Source organism: Erigeron canadensis, chromosome 8 (genome assembly GCF_010389155.1).
Source record: "Erigeron canadensis isolate Cc75 chromosome 8, C_canadensis_v1, whole genome shotgun sequence".
NCBI classification, from domain to species: domain Eukaryota; kingdom Viridiplantae; phylum Streptophyta; class Magnoliopsida; order Asterales; family Asteraceae; genus Erigeron; species Erigeron canadensis.
In genome coordinates this window covers 49691934-49715192 of record NC_057768.1, presented here as the reverse complement: position 1 = coordinate 49715192, position 23259 = coordinate 49691934, and the positions used below count along the sequence as shown (strand labels likewise).

Below are 23259 nucleotides of genomic sequence, written 5' to 3'. Positions count from 1 at the left end.
CTTTTGGGAGTAAAAACTACATGTGACGGGTGTCTTATTTATAAGACCATCAACGTATTCCTGTATTTCACTACAAATACTTAGACTTTTTATAACATTCGGTCGGTATCCATGTCAGAAAAACTTCATCGTATAATGGTGAAACCTTGCACTATTCTAGACAACGAGACATTGACCATGGGCCGTTACAAGTATTCGGAGGAAAAAAACTCCAAAATTTGTCATTCCTAAGGATCGAACTCAAGACTTTGGATAAAATCTGAGATGCTTCTAACCAGTTGGACTAGTCATCATTGCAAAACAACAAAAACATGTAAAATAAAAACATAACATTAATGGTATCATTATCGTTTATAATACTTAATAGATTTTAATATGATATTATCAATATTTAATCTTTATACATTCAACTCATAAAAGCTTTTAAGTTTAATTTAAAGATATACGTAAAAGCTAACAATTCAAATCTTAAGAATGTTAGCAAATTAAAATCAAAATAATATGTTTAATGAACATTAGAAGCATATATTTGCCTTTTTTTTTGCAAAGTACATGGATAATATATTACTATATGTACATTGATATATATATATATATATATTGATATATATTACTGTTTGTAAAGATTATATAAAATAAAATATTGATTAAATGTTGTAACGTATTTAATTTTAAGGTAGATTTTATTATGGCTATGTTTGGCGAGAGCTTTTCAAGAACTTTTGGGGAGCTTTAGCTTTTAATTTTGAACAAAAAGCTCCTCTTGTGTTAAAAGCTTTGTTTGGATGCAACTAGCTTTAGCTTTTATTTGAAAGAAAAAGCTCCAAAATGAAACGCTTCTTGAAGTAGCGTTTCAGGAGCTTTAGCTTTTCGATGAAGCTTTTTGTTATTAAAAGTACACAAATTTATCTTAAAGTTGCAGCTACAGCTACCATACCAAACAACTTTAAAAAGTAAAAGCTCTAGCTAACAACTTTGCTTAAAAGCTACAGCTTACAGCTCCAACTAAAAGCTACAGCTACTAGCTACAACTACTTTTGTCAAACATACTCTATTAGTTGGACATTATGCTCATTGTATGTGGTGAACTTTTGATGCATGTGCATTGTATGTATTTGGGTATATGTAGCAACCATATAAACTGTCGATTGTAAGTTTTTGATTAGTGGGTACATATAATGCACAAGATTTGAAAATTCATTGCATACAATGAACACAACTTTAGTTTTGTCACGCTATAGACATTCGTTTATAGTTAGTTACATTCACAGATACTAAACCCTTTTGATATTGGATTAAAGTGTAAATTTGTGATAAAAATAAAAATAAAAATGTAAATTAGTTTAGACATGTGCTTGATTTAATTTTAATTAATTTAGATAGATAAATCAAAAGTTGTTTTGATTATATGTTAAAATTTAAATTAAAATAAAATTAATATTAATATATATTATATATGTAGTTATAGTATTACGGTAGGATAAATTTTATTGATAAGCTTTAGTTATATTAGGATAAAGACTAATTATAAATCATAACACAAAGTTGGCGTTATTTTAATTATTGAATAGATATCGAATAGATTTAAATATTTATCATTATATTTATCTTTAGGTTATAGGTGGTCAAGAAGGTGTAAATATCTTTATTTATATATAATAAAGATAAAGAAGTATTGTTTTTTAAAAGCATTTTAAGAAAAATTATGATGTGTCAAGATCGCATATTTTTTTAAAGGTCATTTTTTAACTAGTATTTATTAATAATATAAAAGTCAAAATTAAAAATTTGAAAAAATTAAGAGTTATGATTGATTAATAAATTATTAGAACAATTGTCATTTAGCATATAAAAGATTAAGATCCGGGCTTTCTTGGTACGTTATGTGTATAGTTGGTCACTTGTATTTGCTCAGTTTGTCACTTGTATATTCTGTATGTACTGTGGTACTTTCTAGCACCCTGCTAGTGGTATGTTTTATTTATATATAATACATATACTCTTATGTCTTTCAAAAAAAAAAATATATAAAAGATTAAAAAAGTCCATATTAATTTTAAAGAATGCATGCAAAAACTAATATCATCCTTAAATAATTTTCTAAATTAATGTATATATATAACAAATGACATTAAATATATATAATAAATGAATTTTGTATTTAATACAAAGTCATTTTCTTAGTCATGCATTGATTATAAATTTGACTATAAAACTTGTATTAATAATGTTTATTTAAGGTCGGATGTAATAATATAGGTAAAATTCAAAACATATATCTTGTATATTTTTATTTCAATACGTTTTGAGATTTTATGATAAATTATAAAGTTTTGTCTAAATAAATAGATTGATAACATATAAACAATTATATAATAGCATGTTTAAAAATAATCAGTATCACCATAAAACAATGAAAAAAATATTACATATTATTAAAAAACATAAAAAGTTAAATCAAACAAAATATAATCAATGAATAATATTAGTAAAAACTTTGGTAAAAGAAAAAATATATAAATAATACGTATGCAAAAATTTACATTTAATCAAACAGTATATGAGTATCTAAAACAAATCAACTATAAAGCTTAATTTGAACTTCTCGCTAAATAAAAATGTCAAATCAAAATCACATAAATAATTAAAGTATCAGATTTGTTTATACTACATAAACAAATCAGATCGATAAATAAATTATTATCTTAAAAAAACTTTATATGATTATACATGAAAAAATGTCACTTTTAAACGGATATAATAAAATGAATATCAAAATTTAAAGCACAATCAAAAAATATATAAAAATACTTTACCCGAATTAAAACGACAATCATTTTTCAACCAGTTTTGCTTCTCATAATTTATAGTTTTTGTATGAAAAAAAAATGATTAGAATAATTAGATATTAGATAACAATTTAGAAAATTTTCATATATTAAAAGAATAAACTTGTTTTAGTAGATATATATATATATAATATTCATACTGATTTCACAGATATAAAAAAAACGAATCAGGCGATAGAAAAATAAGTTTTAGTGATTATAAAATGTAATAGATTGGACTTTAGATAATTTGTCAATAAGCAGCATGATTGGATCAGTTAGTAAACACCCTTGCCTCTAGAAACAGAGGTCATGGGTTCGATCCTCATCCTATGCAAAGGTTGATGGCCTTTTCTACCATTTAGGTAAAAACTGGAAGCACCCTCTTTACTTAGGTAGAGGTAAGGTCTGCCTACATCTTAACCTCCCCCATACACCGTCGAGGTATTGGGGATCAAAACCCACGGAAGGCGGCACTGAGCAGTTACTTACTTACTTACTTACTATAATTTGTCAATAATAAAGTTTATTTTTAAAAAGATAAAGTTGAAAATAGAAAATAAAATAAAAAAGGAGTAGGAGAGAGAATATAGAAAATATAACTTCAAGGGCTTTAAAGGATGCCAAGTGTATCTCTAACATTCTTCTTTGTCAAAAATTAAGTTTGATTTTAAAAAGATAAAGATGACAATAGAATTTAAATATATGTATATCTATATAATTATTAAAAGAGTAGTAATCCAAGCCTTTTAAAAACATCTTCAAAATCAAACCTATACTAAAAAGTTGCCACATGGGATTTTACTTTACATGACATCTCCATATTTTTTTTTACAATATTTATTTTATTATATGCCAAATTTTAGAAACAAAGGTATAAAAAAATACAAAAAACTTATTTATAATAATTACATTCAAATCATTTAACTAAATAAGTAATATCTTTTTCTTAACTAATAAATTATTAATTATCTTTATGTCTTCATTGTGAAGAGGTTGTCGAACTCCAACAAAACCATTATTTTCTTTTGTATATCATGGAAGTCAAAAAAATAAAGAAAACAACTTTTCTTTGTTCAAAGTTGTCGAACAAGAAGAAAAAATCAAAGGCTTATTTTGTTTTTCTTAGCTCTTGATAAATTAAAAGACAAGCATCCGAATGACGTTGGTTGAAATATAATATAGATTTAACGCAATTCAATCCACAACGGTTAAAGGTAATCAAGCTTATCTCTTTATTATTTATGTTAATTAATTGTATGTTATACGTGATTTATTTTTCGCTCCATTTATTCGTGATTATTACATATTATGTTTGTCATGATAATTTTGAATTACTGTAAAACTGCTACGTACAACACCCAATGACAAGTAAATAACTATTTTGATATTACGTCTCATCTCTCATTACAAAACTCTATATATACAAAATTAAAAATTAAAAAACCAAATCCCGTATATTAAGAAAAAACCCGTATACTATAAATGAAAACATTGCATCCAATTGTTTATTATTATATTTCATATTCCGTATAAAAATAATAATACATTTATATGATCAGATTCAAATTTTGTAGGCAAAATGCTAAGGATAGTAACAAATATTATAAATCTTGACAGTATATATATTATTCTGATCTGAATAAATCTAAACATAAAATATATATCAAATATCTCAAGTTTAGCGATTTCATTTGATTTCTTTTTGTTCTTTTTGAGAAATCTGTCCAACACAATGACTTCTAATCGGTCCACAACAATGTGAGTTCTTTCCATGATGATAATTTAATGTAATATCTTGATTGCTATCTAAATTTTATTTAAACTTTTAATAAGTATAATGACTCTTTATTATGAAAACTAAGTTACTATCTTCATATGAATTGGTTTTTAACTCTTTTGGATATATCTTTAATTATGATCGACTTTGAGCTTTTAATGGATGTTTGGTTTGTTGATGTGCAATATGTAGGTTAATTCGTTTCTTTTATGGGTAGTGATTTGTTTTAAAAAAAACGTGAGTTAACAGTTATTTCTTATCCAATACGATGCTAGGAGCAAATACGCAGACACAAGATACCGTCAACCTTGCTCAAACTAATCCTCACGATCCAGGTAGGAAAACAACACCATTAGGTATCTGATAAATATGTTCAGTTCAGTATATAATCCTTTGTCAATATTAAAAATTTTGAAAAATCAATTAAACATCCGCACATCGTGCGGGTAAAAAACCTATATATATATATATATATTAAACAATAAGAATCCTGACCTTCTTTCAATCTAAAGCTAATTTTAAATATTGTCATATAGGATTTTATCCTACGTGGTATCTCCATACATTTTTTACAATATATTAATTTTATAACCTTTATTTATTCTCAAAATAATTTTTTTTATTTTATTAAATATAATATAATATATTAATCATAATTATATACACAAGATAAAAAAATAATATCAAAACTCATATTAAAAAAATAAAATAACGTCCATGCATCTACTAAATTGGCACACATATTTGACAAAAATAATATTATTTATTAAAATATATAGAACTTTAAAGACTATAACAAATTTTAGAAATTATTTGAATATATTATTAGATTATATATGACCAATCAATTTTGTTGTTTCTCTTTTCTTTTTTTTTTTCTTTTTGCCGAAACTTTAACTAAAGTTGGTTGTTGTTCTAATCACAAAACAAAGTCTATTATATAAAAAAAAACAAAAACTATAATGATTTTCTCTTATTTATCTTATTGGGTTTTTTTTACTTATTCGTATTGTATTTATGTGTATTTCATATGACTAAATTTATGTGTATTTTATATGACTAAATTTTTGTCATGTTTGTTTTTTTACTTTGTACATATTATTACGTTTGATGAATAGATAATATGCTACATTATCGATTTACGTTTGATTTGTTGTAGTGTTAATCTATAAGATGAATACCTTTTTACGCGATTTATGGTTACACAAATGGTGTTGTTGATGATATCAAAATATCTTAGGTTAAATGTTCTTAGAAGGGATGTGTAATCACTGTAGTAGGTTAAGTGACTGTGCTATCGACATGTCCGAAAAAACAAAGGGTGACCAGACTGATACATGAATTAACCATGAACTATAACATAATCAATTTTTACATAATAAACCTATAGAATAGCTATTTACTAATGTATAAAATAATCTTTTTAGCTAGCCGCGCATCGCGCAGAGTAAAATACCTAGTATATATATATATATATATATAAAGGAGTTAGAGATAGAAGAGGGAAAATACAATTTTAAGGATTTTAAAGAGTGTCAAATATACCTCTAACATTCTATAAGATAGATTTCATTTTAATTTTTTATATATTAATAAAACAACAAAAACATGTTAAAGAAAAACATAACATTAATGGTATCATTATCATTTAATACACTTAATAAAATAATCCATATTAATTTTAAAGAATGCATGCAAGAACTAGTATCATCCCTTAACTAATTTTCTATATCAAAGTATATATAGCAAGAGGTTAGTTCTTGTAAAACAAGTATTACAATAAAACAAATAAGAGAAGATTTTGATCTTTAGATCATGATAAATTTGATGCATGAAGATTCACGAAGCACAAATAATATATTGATGCACGATAATTTTTATTATGCATAGTGATTTTTAGTGAAGATAACCCTATTGTTTTATTTGTTTTACATTAATACTTGTTTTATTTTACCTATAACATATATAATAAATGGACATTAAATTAAATATATATAAGAAATGAATCTTGTATTTAATACAAAGTCATTTTCTTAATCATGGATTGATGATAAAGTTAACTCGAAAAACTGTATTAAATAATGTATATTTAAGGCCGGATGTAATAATATAGATAAATATAAAGGTAACTAATTATTATATTTCTGAGCCGAAAGTTCGGAAAATAATTAATCCACCTAAGCTTAAAAATATTTTTGAAACCATATGAATGAGACAAGTGGATTTTACTTAATCTATTTCTTAATCTTACCTTTGATTTTTCACATGTTACCATGATATGATTTAAATGAATTTTTAAGTTTTTAAATTAAGAAAATTAATCGTCACCTTTAAAGCTATAAAAGGTAGAGTTTTTTTTTCCAAATTGGTGTGGTAGGAAAACTTATTTATCAAATTGGTATGGTTTCAAAAATATTTACCATTTTAATATAAAATTAACCTAATTAAACATTATATTTTATATTTATAATATATAAAAACAAGAAAAAGGATTAGTTATCATTTGTTTTTCCATTATCATGTTCCTTTATTGAGCGGACAATGATAATGATAAAGTTGATCTCTAAATCTAATATAAGACGTTAAATATGATGATGGGTTGATGGCACATAAACCTAAAATATACCAGAAAAATCAAATCAAATTTATAGATTTTCAACTTAAGCATATTAACTCGTCTTTCGTTTATATAATGCCATATAAGGATGAATTTAAATAATAAATGTACTTGCTAAACATAGTACTTGTATCACAAAGTGATGAAAAAATCTGAGCATGTAGAAAGTATTAAAGGTTGTTTGCTTATATTGAGCAGATTCAAGATGAAAATTAAGAAAAAATAAATTCCATATAAATATATAGAGAAAAATAATTAACTTGTAATAACAAAATAATGTGCTCTTATTCTCTAAACTCCAAAGTAGTACTCGTATACATTGATCCTGACTAGCTAGCTGTGGATACTTAGGCCTATCCTTATAGGCACTCACTTCTAACTCACGTCTAACACTATTCATCCGTTTCTCTCTCTTCTAGACACATCAAGCCACACCCTTCCTTATAACCCTAATTTCTTTCCCACTTCTTACATTCACAAAATCAAAAACGAACCCACACACAACCTTATATGCAGAGGCGGTACCAGGAAAAAATTTCAAAGGGGATAAACTTAGGAAACTTTTGAAAAATAAATCTAAAAGGGGGCAAAATGTTAAAAACCTATAAAATTTTTTTAAAATTTTATGAAAAAATTAAAAATACATGACCAAATTTAAATTTGAAGGGACGCATTGGACCCCCTTGCCCCCCACACCAACTCGTGCGTCGGAAGCATACAAGACGCAAGGATGATTTACTATAAGGACAGCCCTTATTGCTCCAGATTCTTTGTTTATATCTTTGTTAACATAGTTGTACTAGTTTTAGGGGGTTAAGTGAAATTTTATATTAGTATACAAAAGCATCTCAAACTTTTCCTATCATCTTCCTCCAAGACATCTGCCTGCAAATAGCCCCAACAAAGATTTGAACTAAAAATAAGCTTTATTTACTTTAACAGTTTAACAACCCTTGTACCAGAAAAATACAAAAACAAAAGAAATAGCAAAAACCCAATACGCTAATACTTACCAAATTGGTGGCCACCACTTTGGAGGAAAACACCGACAAATACGCTGCTGCCATTAACCCTCCACGCCGAATTTTCGGGGTTTTGGACTGAAAACACTGAGTTAAACGCCGGCGTTAAAGGTTCTCTAACAATTGTATCCTACTCCATGATCATAGAAAACCTGGCCCACCAGTCACAATCCGACGAGGCTGTGTTTGTTTTTATATAAAAGAAGTAGGAAACTGCCAAAGAGTAAGCATCGCGAATCTTTTGTGAAATTAATAATATCATTTGGTGTAATAATTTTTCTTGATCCTATATATATATATATATATATATATATATGGGGAAAGCTTAGGTAAAACTGTCAGTACCTAAGATAGGTAAAGCAGTGGGGATTATGTAAAATTTAAGGGGGGTTGTGTATGTTTATCAAATTCAAAGATTTAATTTGTAACTTTTTTTAACATGACAGTACCTAAGATATGTAAAGCGGCGCAGTACGGATCATTTTCCCTATATATATATATATAGAAAAGGAAATATAAGGCTCTCTGGCACCTAAGCTTAGGTGTGGAACCCCTCACTTGAGCTTAGATACCCGACAACCTTATATTACCATCCCATATATATATATATATATATATATATATATATATATATGATGGATTGGTATATGGTGGAGCCTGAAACAGAGAGGTCTTGGGTTCAAATCCTGGTGTGAGCAAAATGCTCTCAGGAATGGAGACAGGGGTTTTCCTAGTATGGATTTTTCTCTGGAATTAGAGTTGGATATATATATATGAAAAAAGTAAATAGAGCTCAGGTCTTAAATTGAGTCTAAAGGGTTCATTGATTTTCTTCCTTACGCTCAAATCCCAACCACTTCACTTCCTCCCACCACCACCATCATCTCCGACCACCACCATAATCCTCAGGCGACGGCGACCACCGCCACCACAAAGTTATACAACTACCATCATCTCCGACCATTATCATGATCTTTGACCACCACCATGATCTTTCGACGACGGTGACCACAGCCACCACGACTTACGCAACTTACATATGTGTAAGTTACATGGACCCTTTGCACTCAAATTAAGACGTAAAATCAATTTATCCCACCCATATATATATATATATATATATACCCCATATTTTGTGATTTTAATAAGGATTGAGATTCTCTAAAGTTAATATCAACTTTATAGGTAAAGTTGACGGATGTAGATCATTGGATTAAAATCAATAGTTAAGATTAAAAAATCATTTTTGAATCTTAACCTTTGATTTTAATTCAATGATGGAGATAATCCTAACTTTACCTATAAAGTTACTATAACTTTAAGGAATCTTAATCCTCTTTTAATAATAACACTACACAGTTTCAAGAAGTAAAATAAACGTAGCTGTCTGATGTCGAAGCAACATTGGTAATGGGCGGCTATGAGGCAGGGCAAGTTGCATCTAAATATTACTATTTGTGAATTGGCCATGTAGTAGAGGGATGTAGCTAGTTTGCTGTACTCACAAATAGCTAGTTTGCTGTACTCACAAATTGCATTGTAACCGTATATGTAATACACATGGGGTAAGGATTCCCTCAAATTGAGTCAAGTTGAGGAGATCTCAGCCCTTGAATAAAAAATAATGTTCAATATTCAAAGATCATCATTGAATCTTGGTCTTTGATTTTCATTCAAGGGCCAAGATCATCCTAACATGACTAATCATGTTAGGATCAACTTGAAGGAATTCTCTCTCGGATACATATATAGGGGAAAGTGAATGGTGTTGTAGGCATACAAGTTGAGTGAAATCCTTTTCAAATGTTAATTTATTAATCCATAAAAAAATATGGGGCTAATTATTTATTCATTATACATTAAACATTAAAAAATTAATATGTAAGAAGAATTTCACCTAAGTTAAATGTGTGACAACACTATCCTTACTTTTATAATATATAATATTAAATCAAAGACTTTGAATTGTTGTTTGTATTAAGAACATGGGTCTCGTCTAACTTCAAATATAAACAAGTGTTAAGTAACCCCATTATCATTGCTAAAGTCTAAATTGTTTCAATGTGAGGCTGTAAAGATGACAAAGGTGAAAACAAATTACAGGTGGTTATTAAATATATAAACAAAGAATCTGGAGCAATAAGTGTGGTCCTTATAGTAAATCATCTTTGCGTCTTGTATGCTTCCGACGCACGAGTTGATGTAAACGCTATTAGCACGGTCACATCTACAATGACGTCTAAGGGGTTTCTTTTAAACTTGGACGCGCATATAAGCGTGCACCCCTCCAAATTTAAATTTTATCATGTATTTTTAATTTTTTCATAAAATTTTAAAAATTTTCTATAGGTTTTTAACATTTTGTCCTCTTTTAGATTTATTTTTCATAAGTATTCTAAGTTTGTCCCCTTTGAAATTTTTTTCTGGTACCGCCTCTGCATATAAGGTTGTGTGTGGGTTTGTTTTTGATTTTGTGAGTGTAAGAAGTGGGAAAGAAATGGGGGTTATAAGGAGAGGTGTGGCTTGGTGTATCTAGAAGAGAGAGAAACGGATGAATAGTGTTAGACGTGAGTTAGAAATAAGTTCCTATAAAAATAGGCTTAAGTATCCACAGCTAGCTAGTCAGGATCAATGTATACGAGTACTACTTTAGAGTTTAGAGAATAAGAGCACATTATTTTGTTTCACGTATAAAAGGGAAAGTGGGACAATTAAGAAATTTAAAATTATTATACAGTATCTAATTTATCAACTTACTACTATTTTACTTATAACTCAGTCACTAAAAGGTATAGAATGACGATATTACTTTTCAATTTAATAACAGAGAAAGTGTTTTATCCACTTTCTCCCTAATTCATTCTAATATACCAAACACCCCTTAAATAATGGGTGTTAGTCTATTAAGGAGTTGTGCTTCTCAATATAGAGATGCAAGTTTTAATATATTTATATATGAGAATCCATTTTTATATATCAGTAAATCTTTTAATTTACTAAGATCGTACACAACAAAGATGTCCATAAGAGATTTGTGATGACATGGAAGGTGCTTGTAGAAGGAATATTGATGTGGGTGGTGACATGTAGGATGTCCATTCTTGGTTGTTTGTAAGGAAAGACGGGGAAGAATGATGAGAGATGAAGATACAAGACAAAAGTTATGTTTGGAAATTATTTTGTTGTTTATAAGGAGGATGTATATATTATCGTTGTGGGTAAAAAGTGTTTGTGAGAAGAATGGATAAAAAGCTAACATGTCATACTGATTAGGATATTTGTTAGAATCAAAAAACATCCTGAACTCATGCGGATAGTCTAATAATGTGTAGTTGAAGCAGATCCGTTACGAAATGTTCAGTTATATATTCGAACATGGCATTAAGTTAACTGCTAATCAATAGTTACACATAAGAAGAAAGTAAATTAAACTTCAAGTCATTTCGGATGCTCCAAAGTATATATGATCTTTAATGCAATCAAATGCACCAATAATTCAGAAAAACATGTCTGTTTAGATTCATGAACTAATTAAGTTCTTAATTATATAGGGATGAATATGCAATAATATATTAATATACGCAATACAATGAAAGGGCCATATAGCAATTCAATATAATAAAAGGGCATCAACACATCGACACATCGTAGTATCTAATTGATGAAAGGGAAATGTATCAAGCACATTGTAATATTAAAAAACATGTATAACAAAATAAACGGCAATTAAAATAACTTTCATTATAATTGTATTACTTTATGTTTGGTTAATATGAAACGAAATGGAAAAGACATGATAACGGAGTGAACATGATAATCGAATGAGTTATTACCATTCCATTGTTACGTTTGGTAGCTACATTAGAATGTAATAACTATTAATGCATGTTTTTTAATATATATGAATAAACGGGTGAATTAGCAATGAAAGTTAGTATAACCGGTTAGATGCACTTATAGTTTTACTCAAGGTCTTGAGTTCGATTCTTAGAATGGTAAAGCTTGAGGTCTTCCCTTTGAATACTTATGACGGCTCATGGCCAACATTTCGTTGTTTATGATACGTGCAAAGCTTCACTAACATACAATGACGTTTTTTCGATGTCGTATAACGGCTGAATGGAAGGTGTAAATGCTATTTCGATTCACATGTGTATATAGTTATTTACATTTAAAAAATTTATGTTTATCTGAACAAGCAGACTATTTCATAAACTTTTGTATGTAAAGGTACCCTATAACAAACTTGAAAACACCTCAGATAATTGACAATAAAAAAATTATTAAAAGTATGTGGAATGATCCTTTTAATGATAAAAATGATTGTTGTGAGAGTATTCATACGATTTTTGTCATTTAACGATAGATGATATAGTTTATGAGAGATATATGCTTTTAATAAATTAGATGTAAGTGGAGGATTTACAACTAATGTTATTATAGTTGTTGCATTAGATTTTAGACCTGTGTCCAACACTGGACATAGGGTAAGCATAATTAAGGATTTTTAAAGTTGATTTCGTAAAGTTAAAAACAACCTTAATTATTACTCGTATACTACAATTAAAAGTCACAAGATTCAAACTTGATATTTGAATCATAATTCCCAATTTTAATATAAATGTTAAAGTTGTAACTTTAACATATAAAATTGGTCAACTTTAAGGGATCTTTATATGTGGAAAAGGGGTTTTGCTAGATGAGTTTCTAGAATAAAAGTTGTGTTTATAAAGAGAATATGTCACTCATTCTACATTTGCTATAAAAAATAAATAAATAAAGACTACATAACATATATGAGGGCCTTGAACTCTTTAGAGGTGGGCATTGAGTTGGAACCGGTTCGGGTTAGGAACCGGATCTGGTTCTGGTCAACCAAAAAGGAATCGGTTTTGATTAGAAGCGGAAACGGTTTGAAACCGGTTCCTGGAATCGGTTCCTAATTATTATTTTTTAATTTTTATATTGTTTTCAAAACTTAACGACCGTTAAAGGTCTTTTTTTCATCCTAAATCGATTTTGGGCCACTTGATTGCTAACACACCGAGCCTTAAGACCTAAAATACCTTCATAATGATAATATCTAGTGAATCGACACAAAAAACTCCCAATTATTTCTCAAAAAGCACTTGAAAAAAATTGAAAACTCACTAATAATTCATTTAACGGCAGTTTAGGCCAAATTTAACTACGCAAATCGATTTTGGGCCACTTGATTGCTAATACACTGAGCCTTAAGACCTAATATACCTTCATAATGATATTATCTAGTGAATTTTAACACAAAAAAACTCCAAGTTATTTCACAAAAAACACTTGAATAAAATTGAAAACTCACTAATAGTTCAATTAACGGTCGTTAAGGCCACTTTTTAACTACGTAAATCGATTATGGGCCACTTGATTGCTAATGGATCGAGCCTAAGACCCAAGATACCTTCCAAAATGATAATATCTAATGAATTAACACAAAAAAACTCCAAGTTATTTTACAAAAAACACTTGAATAAAAAATTGAAAACTCACAAATAATTCATTTAACGGCTGTTTAGGCCAATTTTTCTACGTAAGACGATTTTGGGCCACTTGATTGCTAATACACCGAGCCTTAAGAGCTAAAATACCTTCATAATGATAATATCTAGTGAATTAACACAAAAAAACTCCAAGTTATTTCACAAAAACACTTGAAAAAAATTGAAAACTCGCTAATAATTCTTTTAACGGCCGTTAAGATCACTTTTTAACTACGTAAATCAATTATGGGTCACTTGATTACTAATAGCTTGAGCCTAAGACCGAAGATGCCTTCCAAAATGATTAGATCTAGTTAATTGACACAAAAAACTTCAAGTTACTTCACAAAAAAACTTGAAATAATTAAAAACTCACTAATAATGCATTATAATTCATTCTTTTTCGTCGAAAATGCATACCTTTATTATAGACCATCTTAATCTTCAACAAAGTTCAAAGTCTTGAATCAAATACAATGTCTTCAACCAAATAACAATGTCTTACATCAAATAACAAGTCTTCAAATAAATACAAACTCTTAAACAAATTAAATAGTCTTCAAATTTAAAGTCTTCAATCTTCATTGTCTTCAAATTGTCTTCATTTGTCTTCTCGAAACAAATACAAAGTCTTGCAACAAATACAAAGTCTTGAAACAAATACAAACTTCATCTTCATCTTGAAACAAATAAAAGTCTTCATCTTCAATCTTTATCTTCAATACATGTCTAGTGGGGTTACTTGTTGTTGAGCTTGAGCTTCATCAAGTTGAATCTCTTCATCTGAAAGTGATAAGGATGTACCTTCCTCAACTTCTTCATTGTGAATATATTCTTCAAGGTCTAAAGTATCTTCAAGGCTTGATTTGTCTTGTCTACGCTCCATGGCATCCAAGTGGTCTTTGTAGCAAACACACATCTCCAATGATGCCGGTGTAAGTTTTGTTCTTCTTATGGACAAAACTCTTCCACTAGTTGAAAATGCGGATTCACTAGCCACCGTTGAAGCTTGGGCGCTTAATAAATCTCCAAAGCATCACATATTTTTTCAATAAGTGTCTCAACGCCGCTAACATTAAAGTGGGGTCATTGCGGCGGCACAAGCAAAAATTGGGGGCATTTCCATAAAATATTTTTTCATTTTATCTTTCATGGCTTTCACCATGTTTTCATAAACACTATCATCCACACACTCATATTCTACCAATTTTTCACAAGTCTCATAAATTTGATGAAGCACCAAATGACTAGTAGAATAATAAACCCCCGAAACCAAAACCGTGGCGGTTTTAAACACTTCAAGTAAATCTACTAAAGTTTCAATAATGTGCCAAAGGTCAAACTTAGAAGATGTCAAATGGTTGTCAACTAGGTCATCATGAAAATGTTTTAAAGTGGTTTTTAGACGTAAAGCACATTCAAACATTGTGAGAGTGGAATTCCATCTAGTAGGACAATCCCAATGAGGTGTCAAATATATCGAATCGGTATCTTTACACAAATTGATATATTTCTCATGTCTAGTCTTACCCCCCAAAAGTACATCCTTTAACATCTTTACAAAGTCTTTCTTAACTTCTCCAATGACCTTATCACCCAAACCGCTTTGCACAACCAAGTTAAGAATATGTGTAACACATCGACCATGATAGAAAATACCATCACAACTAGGAGTATATTTTAGTTTCAAGTGGTCCACCGCTTTTGTACTATTACTTGCCTTATCAAATGATATTGAAAAAATATTTTGTTCCATTTTATAGTATGCAAACACATCCCTTAACCTATAGTATAGATTTTCACCCGTATGAGGTTCCTCAAAATTTTCAAAAGCAATCGTGCACTTCATCATTTGCCAAGTACTAGGATCTATCCAATGCGCCGTAACACATATGTAAGAACCGGGAAAACCATGATGAGCACTCCAAACATCGGTTGTCAAATCTAAACTACATTTAAAATTTCAAATTCTGTTATAAGTAGTTTTTTAGCCAATTTCCAATTTTTCATACATGTACGTTTTAATGTAGAAGGAGTTAGAGTAGTGTACCTTGGTTGGAGTAAGTTTTGAAATGTGGAAGTGACATTCGGATCATCTCAATGGTTGAATGGCCAAGCTTTTCAAATGGTCAAGTTGGAAAGTCCTTCACGAACCCCCTCCGTCGAATAATGAAAAATAGTACCATCATTTTTGCCAATATTTGTTGACCTTGTGAGATGGTACCCGCTTCTTGTGCTTTTTTTTTTTACCGGAAAATGATTTCTAACATGTTTTCCCAAAGTTGAGTTTGCATTTTTCACAAAAAGATGGTGACAATAATTACACCGAGCCTTAACATCACCATTCGACAACTTAACCAATTGAAAATGTTCAAATACGGGAGCCGTTCTTTTATGATCCGTTATTATAGCCACCACCGTTGCCTCACTTGTGGAACCAGCACCGGTAGATTGCGCTTGTGAAGCGGAATTATGCTCCTTTTTGTGAGAGATTTAATATACACTATATATATTGTATATAATATTTATATATATATATAGAGTTATATATATATATATACACTTGTGATATATAAATATAAAATATGTAGAGATATAGTGATTTTGTTAAGAGATTTATGAAAATATAGTGTTTTTGTAAGAGATATAGAATGTTTGTAAGTGACGGAATGTGTAAAAACAATCCTGAATGATGCTACATATATATACTAGTTGTATAATGTCAAAATGGTAATTATTAAGTAAAAAAAGGGTAACTAATGGCTCCTAATGGTCAAAAAGGACCAAAAACGACTAGTTTTAACGGCTAGTAACGGCTAGTTTCGTCAGTCGGAAAAATCGGTTCCTGATGTCGGTCAAGTTCTTGGTGATTTTGGACATCTTAGAAGTAAAATAAATTATCTACAATTATGTGCAATAACCATTTAAAGCTGGAACGCGAGAGGTTGTCACACAAGCTTGACTTTTGGGGTCCATAACCTTAATTCTTGATTAGTTATTATTTGATTATTTAATAATTATGGGGGTGATATTAAATACTAGTGTCACTGTATATAATTGGTGACGATGCTTTGTAAAATAGTTTTGATTATTTATATATGAAATTTCATGTTTTCTTCTCTATCACATGTGTGTTAGTATGTGAATTCCATTATTATCGGTATTCATTGCGAATCAACGATAGCTAGAAGAATTGTCCATGAGTATTCTTAGAATCAACAGGTTTAATTATTTATCCCAAATCTTCTGCTACATCAGTTGGTAACAAAGCCGAAAAGAGCCGAAATCATGATCAGGATGTCTTCTAGTGTTAATATAATATATGATTATCCACCCATTTACGATGAATATAAGGATGAAGAATGCTATTCTTGGATGGATGAAGGTGCAGTTTTTGAAGACTTCCATATTCCAAAATATGCAAAAGATGATGAAATATTTATGCTTGTAACTCAAACGGATAATACCAAGATATGATCATGCATTGTTTGTCCACTACAAGTCAACTTTTTGGTGAATGAAAAAACAGTCGACATGACTCATCTTCACATGGATGCTAGATCACAAATTCCAACACTTGTAAAACATATGGCTCGACATGGAAGCATTCTATTTCAAGCCATCGGGCAATTCAGTGATGAAATAATCACAGGGCTTTTTTCATGGATGTTGGAAATTCGAAGAGTTGGACAGTGTTCTTTGAATCAAGAAGCATCTTTATCTTTGTCCATCGTGTTTTCAACATCGAATTTGATGGTTTCAACCCAACGACCCGATATCCCATTCAACCCGGGTGGCTTGATCCAAAGAAAAACTCGAGGTTGAGTTCTTTTCAACCAGGGGAGAATGATGTCGGTCAAGTTCTTGGTGATTTTGGACATCTTAGAAGTAAACTAAAATTATCCACAATTATGTGCAATAACCATTTGAAGTTGGAACGTGAGAGGTTGTCACACAAACTTGACTTTTGGGGTCCATAACCTTAATACTTGATGAGTTATTATTTGGTTATTTAATAATTATGGAGGTCAAATTAAATACTAGTGTCACTATATATATGTTTGGTTACGATGCTTTGTAAAATAGTTTTGATTATTGATATATGATAGAAATTTCATGTTTTCCTTTCTATCACATAATTGAATAATAGAGACTGATTTTCCTATTTTATATAGGCTGATACTTTCTACGACTAAGCTGTAGTCTCTGAATAATCAACAGCGACTGATTTTTCAGTCTCTGAAGGCCTCTTTTTTTGTAGTGTTGCATGTGTGTGTTAGTGTGTGAATTCCTTGATTATCGGTATTCGTTGTGAATCAACGATAGCTAGAAGAGTTATCCCTTGGTATTCTTAAAATCACCAGGTTCAATTATTTATCCTAAATCTTCCGCTACAGCAGTTCCGGACCGGTTATTCGGATTGGTTTCCGGAAACGGTTCGGGACCGATTTTTTGAAAAAAAGGGGAATCGGTTCCTATCTATCGGTTCTTGAGGAACCGGTTCTAATTAATTCAAGTTCCTAGATAATCCAAATCAGTTTTTTCAGAACCGGATATTTTGCCCACCTCTAGAACTCTTTAACTATAAAATTAGTTTCCATTATTTGGGCTAAATCTCGAAAGCCCAGTTCACCTTGGCTTAATCTGCTACATATATGATATCTATAAACCCTTATAAAAGGTATTGGAATTAAGAAATTAAGCAATTTTTCATTATTCCTAAAATACCCCTACTTCTATAATCCCTTATAAAACATATTAGACTTTCTATTTTAGGAAATTCAGCAATCTTTTCAATATCCTCATATTGCCCCTAATTCACACATTATCTCTAATTCTATATTTCTAAACACAATATCTAACATACAATCACTTCTTTCTCTCCTTTCTATTTACACACACGCATATCGATTCCTCTTCCACTATTTTGTATTATTATCACTGTTTAACCGCCACAACGTGCGGGCACCAACCCTCGTATGTAATTATGTATACTATCCTCTTTAAGCAAGTTAATGGATAACCAAACAAAAACAAAATTACAATAATTGTAACGAATTATCCCTTGTCAAACATGAAAGTTAAATGATTGTCACAGCGATGTCAGAAATTTCAAGGTTGAACTCAGCACTTCGTCCCATAGTAAAGCATTCACTTTTAAGATTGGTACAAATACTTGTAAAGAGTCACTGTCAATAAAATATAACATTTATTTGTTAATAATGTTACTCATTCAGCAGCCATGAATTCATGTCGAGTAGCTAGCTAGCTAGCTAGCTAACTTCTGAACTTAATTGGATTCAAGCATATATATACAGTGGCATTGCATTGACCATTTTTAATTATTTATGTTAGATGAAAGAAAGAAAGAAAGAAAGAAAGAAAGAAAGAAAGCAAATAAGTCCAGACATAACTAAATACGGCGTAGCAAGTTTTCCAAGATGCAGCGCTGATGATCAATTAAGTCGATCGGAGGTGTGCCTTAATTAAGAAAATGATATACGCTAGCTTGTAATGTTTGATTCTGAACTTATCATTCAATGCGCGCTCATAGATGAAATTAATTACGCAGGTTAAGTTGTTACACGTTTGAAAAGTAGTAACATTTTTAAATTATATATATACTTCCGTTCGATGTCAATTCTTTGACTGAATCACAATAATATAGACCCATGCATCTTATTTAGTAGTACTTTTCATAATTATATTACTCCGTATTTATTGATCATACATATAGAGAGTTGATAAAATGGGTATATACGAATAGATGTGGGATAACTCTAGCAAAACTTTATTTAGTAGTACTTTTTAGAGCTATGCTTTTACCCCACAATAATCGTGTACGATGCCATCCAAATATGAATATTTCTCACAATTAATAATGTAACTATATATATACGAGTATATTACCAAATTACTGTATTACATATTCACTAAATATATAGTCAAGACATCATATCATATATAACCATATAACAGTAGATGCTATAGCTAGAATGATATATAGATATGCAACACAAATACTCATTCGTTTACTAATAATTATTTTCATACCCGTATGTGTGAAGCTTATTCTAGTAGTATATATGTATGTAACCCTTAATAGTTTGATGGATGGATTTCTGCCAGTCCGGGCATTTCAATCTTGGAATACACTCGGTATTTATTTAATTAGCAGTACGTAGTCGTCACTACTAATTGGAGTAGTATTAATTATTGAGAGGCCGCCGGTATAGGGGTAGCAACAAGGGGTGTTGCCTTAAGCAATGTAAGCCCGTACTTGTCACTCATGTCCATCTTTTCTGCGGCATAAGGAAGCTCCCAATCGAAATGATACACAAATGAGGCCACTATCAAACTCAGCATCCTATGAGCCAACGGCATTCCAGGACACCTTCTTCTGCCTGACCCAAACGGTATAAACTCGAAATACTGCCCCTTGTAATCAACCTTGCTTCCCAAGAACCTTTCTGGCATAAACACCATCGGGTTATCCCAATACTTTGGGTCATGTGCCATGGACCATGCATTCACAAAAATATGTGTGTTTTTTGGTAAAAGATAGTTGCCGATTTTGACTTGTGTCTCGGTTATGTGAGGTGCCAAAAGAGGTGACCCTGCATGAAGTCGCATTGTTTCTTTGATAACAGCATCCAAGTAAGGCAGGTCAAGGAGTTTGGCCTCTTCAACTTTTCCATCTTCTCCCACTATTTCGCCGACTTCTTTACGGACTCTCATAAACATATCAGGGTGAAGTAACAATTCAGCCATTACCCATGAGGTTGAGCTTGCAATCGTGTCTGTTCCTGCAACCGTCACATCCTGCCATTTATATATATATATATATATATAACCAATTAATCATCGTCAATCGATATAGCTCTTCTTAGCATCTCGTTACGTTATATTTATATATTTTCGTTAGCATCAAACTAAATCTGTGTGGTTCATTCAATTCATGGGAATTATGTTTTTAATTTGTGGATTAAAAAGCTTTCAGCTTTAAATTTAAGGCAGACGATTATTTTACACAATTGTCCTAAATAAGATCGATTACGTACAACCAATAAAATAATACTCTTAAAATGGCGGAAATACATATATAGTAAATAGTAGAGAAAATGGAAGTATTTAATTTAATTTACCCCAAGTAAAGTCCTGATGTGGGTGAGATTGAAGTCGACTTTGTCATCTTCTTCACTAAAATCCAGCAGCGAATCCAACATATCATTAAACCTTGGAAGCTTGGCCTCTCGATGTTTTAGCCTCTCATTTACAAAACCTTGAATCACGTCATCCAACCAGTCGAAAGTCGCCTTTGCCCGCACCCTTACCTTCTGCGGATCCAACGTTTTCAGGACCGGAAATATGTCTGCTAGATTGAACTTGCCCTGCACTTCCATCGCAATCTCCACAGCTGTTTGAAACCCCTTGATCTCTCTGGACTCGTAGCCAGACATGTTTTTTGAAAAAAACGTGTTAGCAAACTGGTTCAATGCCACCCCAAATGCCATCGTTCCAATGTCCACGGCTCTCTTTTCCTGCCCTGCAGACTCCCGAAGGAACTCTAACATACCTTCCACAACGTTTTCACGGACTTGCATGAGGGAGTCAAGTTTATGTTGGTTGATGAGATACAGGTTAAGGGCCTTTCTAATGGCCCGCCATGTTTCGTTGGGTGGTATCCATAGCACGGCCGTGTCAGGGTGTTTTAAGGTGGTGACAGCGTCTGGGACAGGACGACCCGAGCATGCTACATCATTGCGTTGAAGGATTTCTCTTGCAGCCTCGGGTGTGGATGCCACAACGGCTGTGATGCCGCCTAGTCGGATGGTCATAAGGGGCCCGTGTTTCTGGGAAAGCTTGGCAAGGGACTCGTGCGGTTTTGCCCCAAGGTCGAGGAGATTGCCGAGGATGGGAAGGCCGAGGGGACCAGGAGGTAGCCTTCTCCTCCGATAAAGGTTGAGGCCATGGAAGAGGAAGAACAAGGAAATAATAATGGGGGAGAGTATTAGATATATCAACTCCATTAATTGTTTCTTTCTTAATTGTTACTACTATATATGTGATAGATATGATGGATACGGTACAATGGCACTGCTATATATAAAAAAGGAAGGTTTCTAACAAAAACCGTGTTCTCATTGTGTCAGCCTATTTTTTTAAATTTTGGTACCTTTAGAAACAAGCTAGTGTCCATTTCAAAAGTCTACTAATGCCATCGGTGTCTTTCGACGATGTCTTGATTCGGGGAGACCCACTTGAATATATAGCAAGCATCAAGTTATATCATTAATTCATCGTTGTGTTTATGGGCGAACAAGTTAATGGATTTTCCTCGGATCGTGAGATTATAAGAGGCAACATATATAAGGGTAGTTCATATGTGAATGATACATGTGACAAACTACACTCACATATCAACAAATCTATTAATACATAACTTTACATGTTTTTAGCTTCTATTTTTTTTTTTTTTTCGTATGAACTTGGATTATTGTTAACAAGGGACTAAAATTATTAAATTATGATCTAATACATAATTTTAGAATTCTCAAGGTATTCATACATATAAAGGTACTCACAATTAAGAACCTTATGATATTATATATATAGGGTAAGGTTCATGTGAGAACTATTGACATATGAACACATGTAATTATAAGTATAATTTGATAGTTCATATATGAACGAATATGTTCATATATACCATTCACATATGAACATCAAATTATAATATAAAAGTTCTCATAGTTCTTATAATCCAAATGGTTCTCACATAAACCTTTTTCTATATATATATATATATATATATACTAGACGAATGCCCGCACGATGCGGCGATAATAATGGCAGTGGAGACAGTGTTCTAATGGCGGTAACGGATGGTGTTGATAGCGACCGCTGGTGCGAGTAATATAGGATTATTGATATATATATATATATATATATATATGTTTCTAGACTATTCTACACATGATATTACTAAATTTAAGATGGCAACATAAAAAACTAATTTACAGAATTTCAGTACAAAAGATAATCATATCTTAGTAGTGGCTATATATTATATATACTAGCTTTTAGAAGAGAAAAGAAAAGCTTTTTAGAAAGAAACTAGATTTTAGACTCGTGTCCAACACTAGACACAAGTTTACGATATTATCAATATTAGATCTTCATACATTTAATTCATAAAAGCTTATATTTTTGGAGATATATACGATTTTAAGTGTTATACATTGCAAGTTGTAGTACAATAATCATAGGTTCGTCACTGTCATTATTAGCTGAGACATATTGATGGCATTGTTTGTCATAGTCATTCTACAAGGCACATGCTATAATAAGTTCTTTATAATAGATTTTTTTTTAAAAACCAGTTGTACTCATAATGTGATATTATTGTAAAAGATAATTAAGAAATAGCACTTGACATTTAAGTATATGTACTTGATCATGATGTGAACCCATAACACGGATAGGTTTATTTATT

The 23259-nt window shown here is 30.8% G+C and overlaps 1 protein-coding gene across 1 annotated transcript; it reads right to left on the bottom strand.

Annotated features, from left to right (window-relative positions):
- Positions 1-19660: 19660 nt before the first annotated feature.
- Positions 19661-21841, bottom strand: LOC122579600 (geraniol 8-hydroxylase-like). The gene is made up of 2 exons (XM_043751797.1): positions 20909-21841; positions 19661-20585 (listed from the first exon to the last, which is right to left on the bottom strand). The coding sequence occupies exons 1-2, from the start codon at positions 21791-21793 to the stop codon at positions 19977-19979; spliced, it is 1494 nt and encodes a 497-aa protein (XP_043607732.1). The 5' UTR covers positions 21794-21841; the 3' UTR covers positions 19661-19976.
- Between the last annotated feature and the right edge of the window lie 1418 nt (positions 21842-23259).

Bases quoted from the DNA above. Each gene is read 5' to 3' on its own strand.
- LOC122579600 (XM_043751797.1), bottom strand. From the start codon at position 21,793: ATGGAGTTGATATATCTAATACTCTCCCCCATTATTATTTCCTTGTTC. The intron at 20,586-20,908 runs GTAAATTAAATT...TATAAATGGCAG, and splicing joins ACATCAGGACTTTACTTGGG to GATGTGACGGTTGCAGGAAC.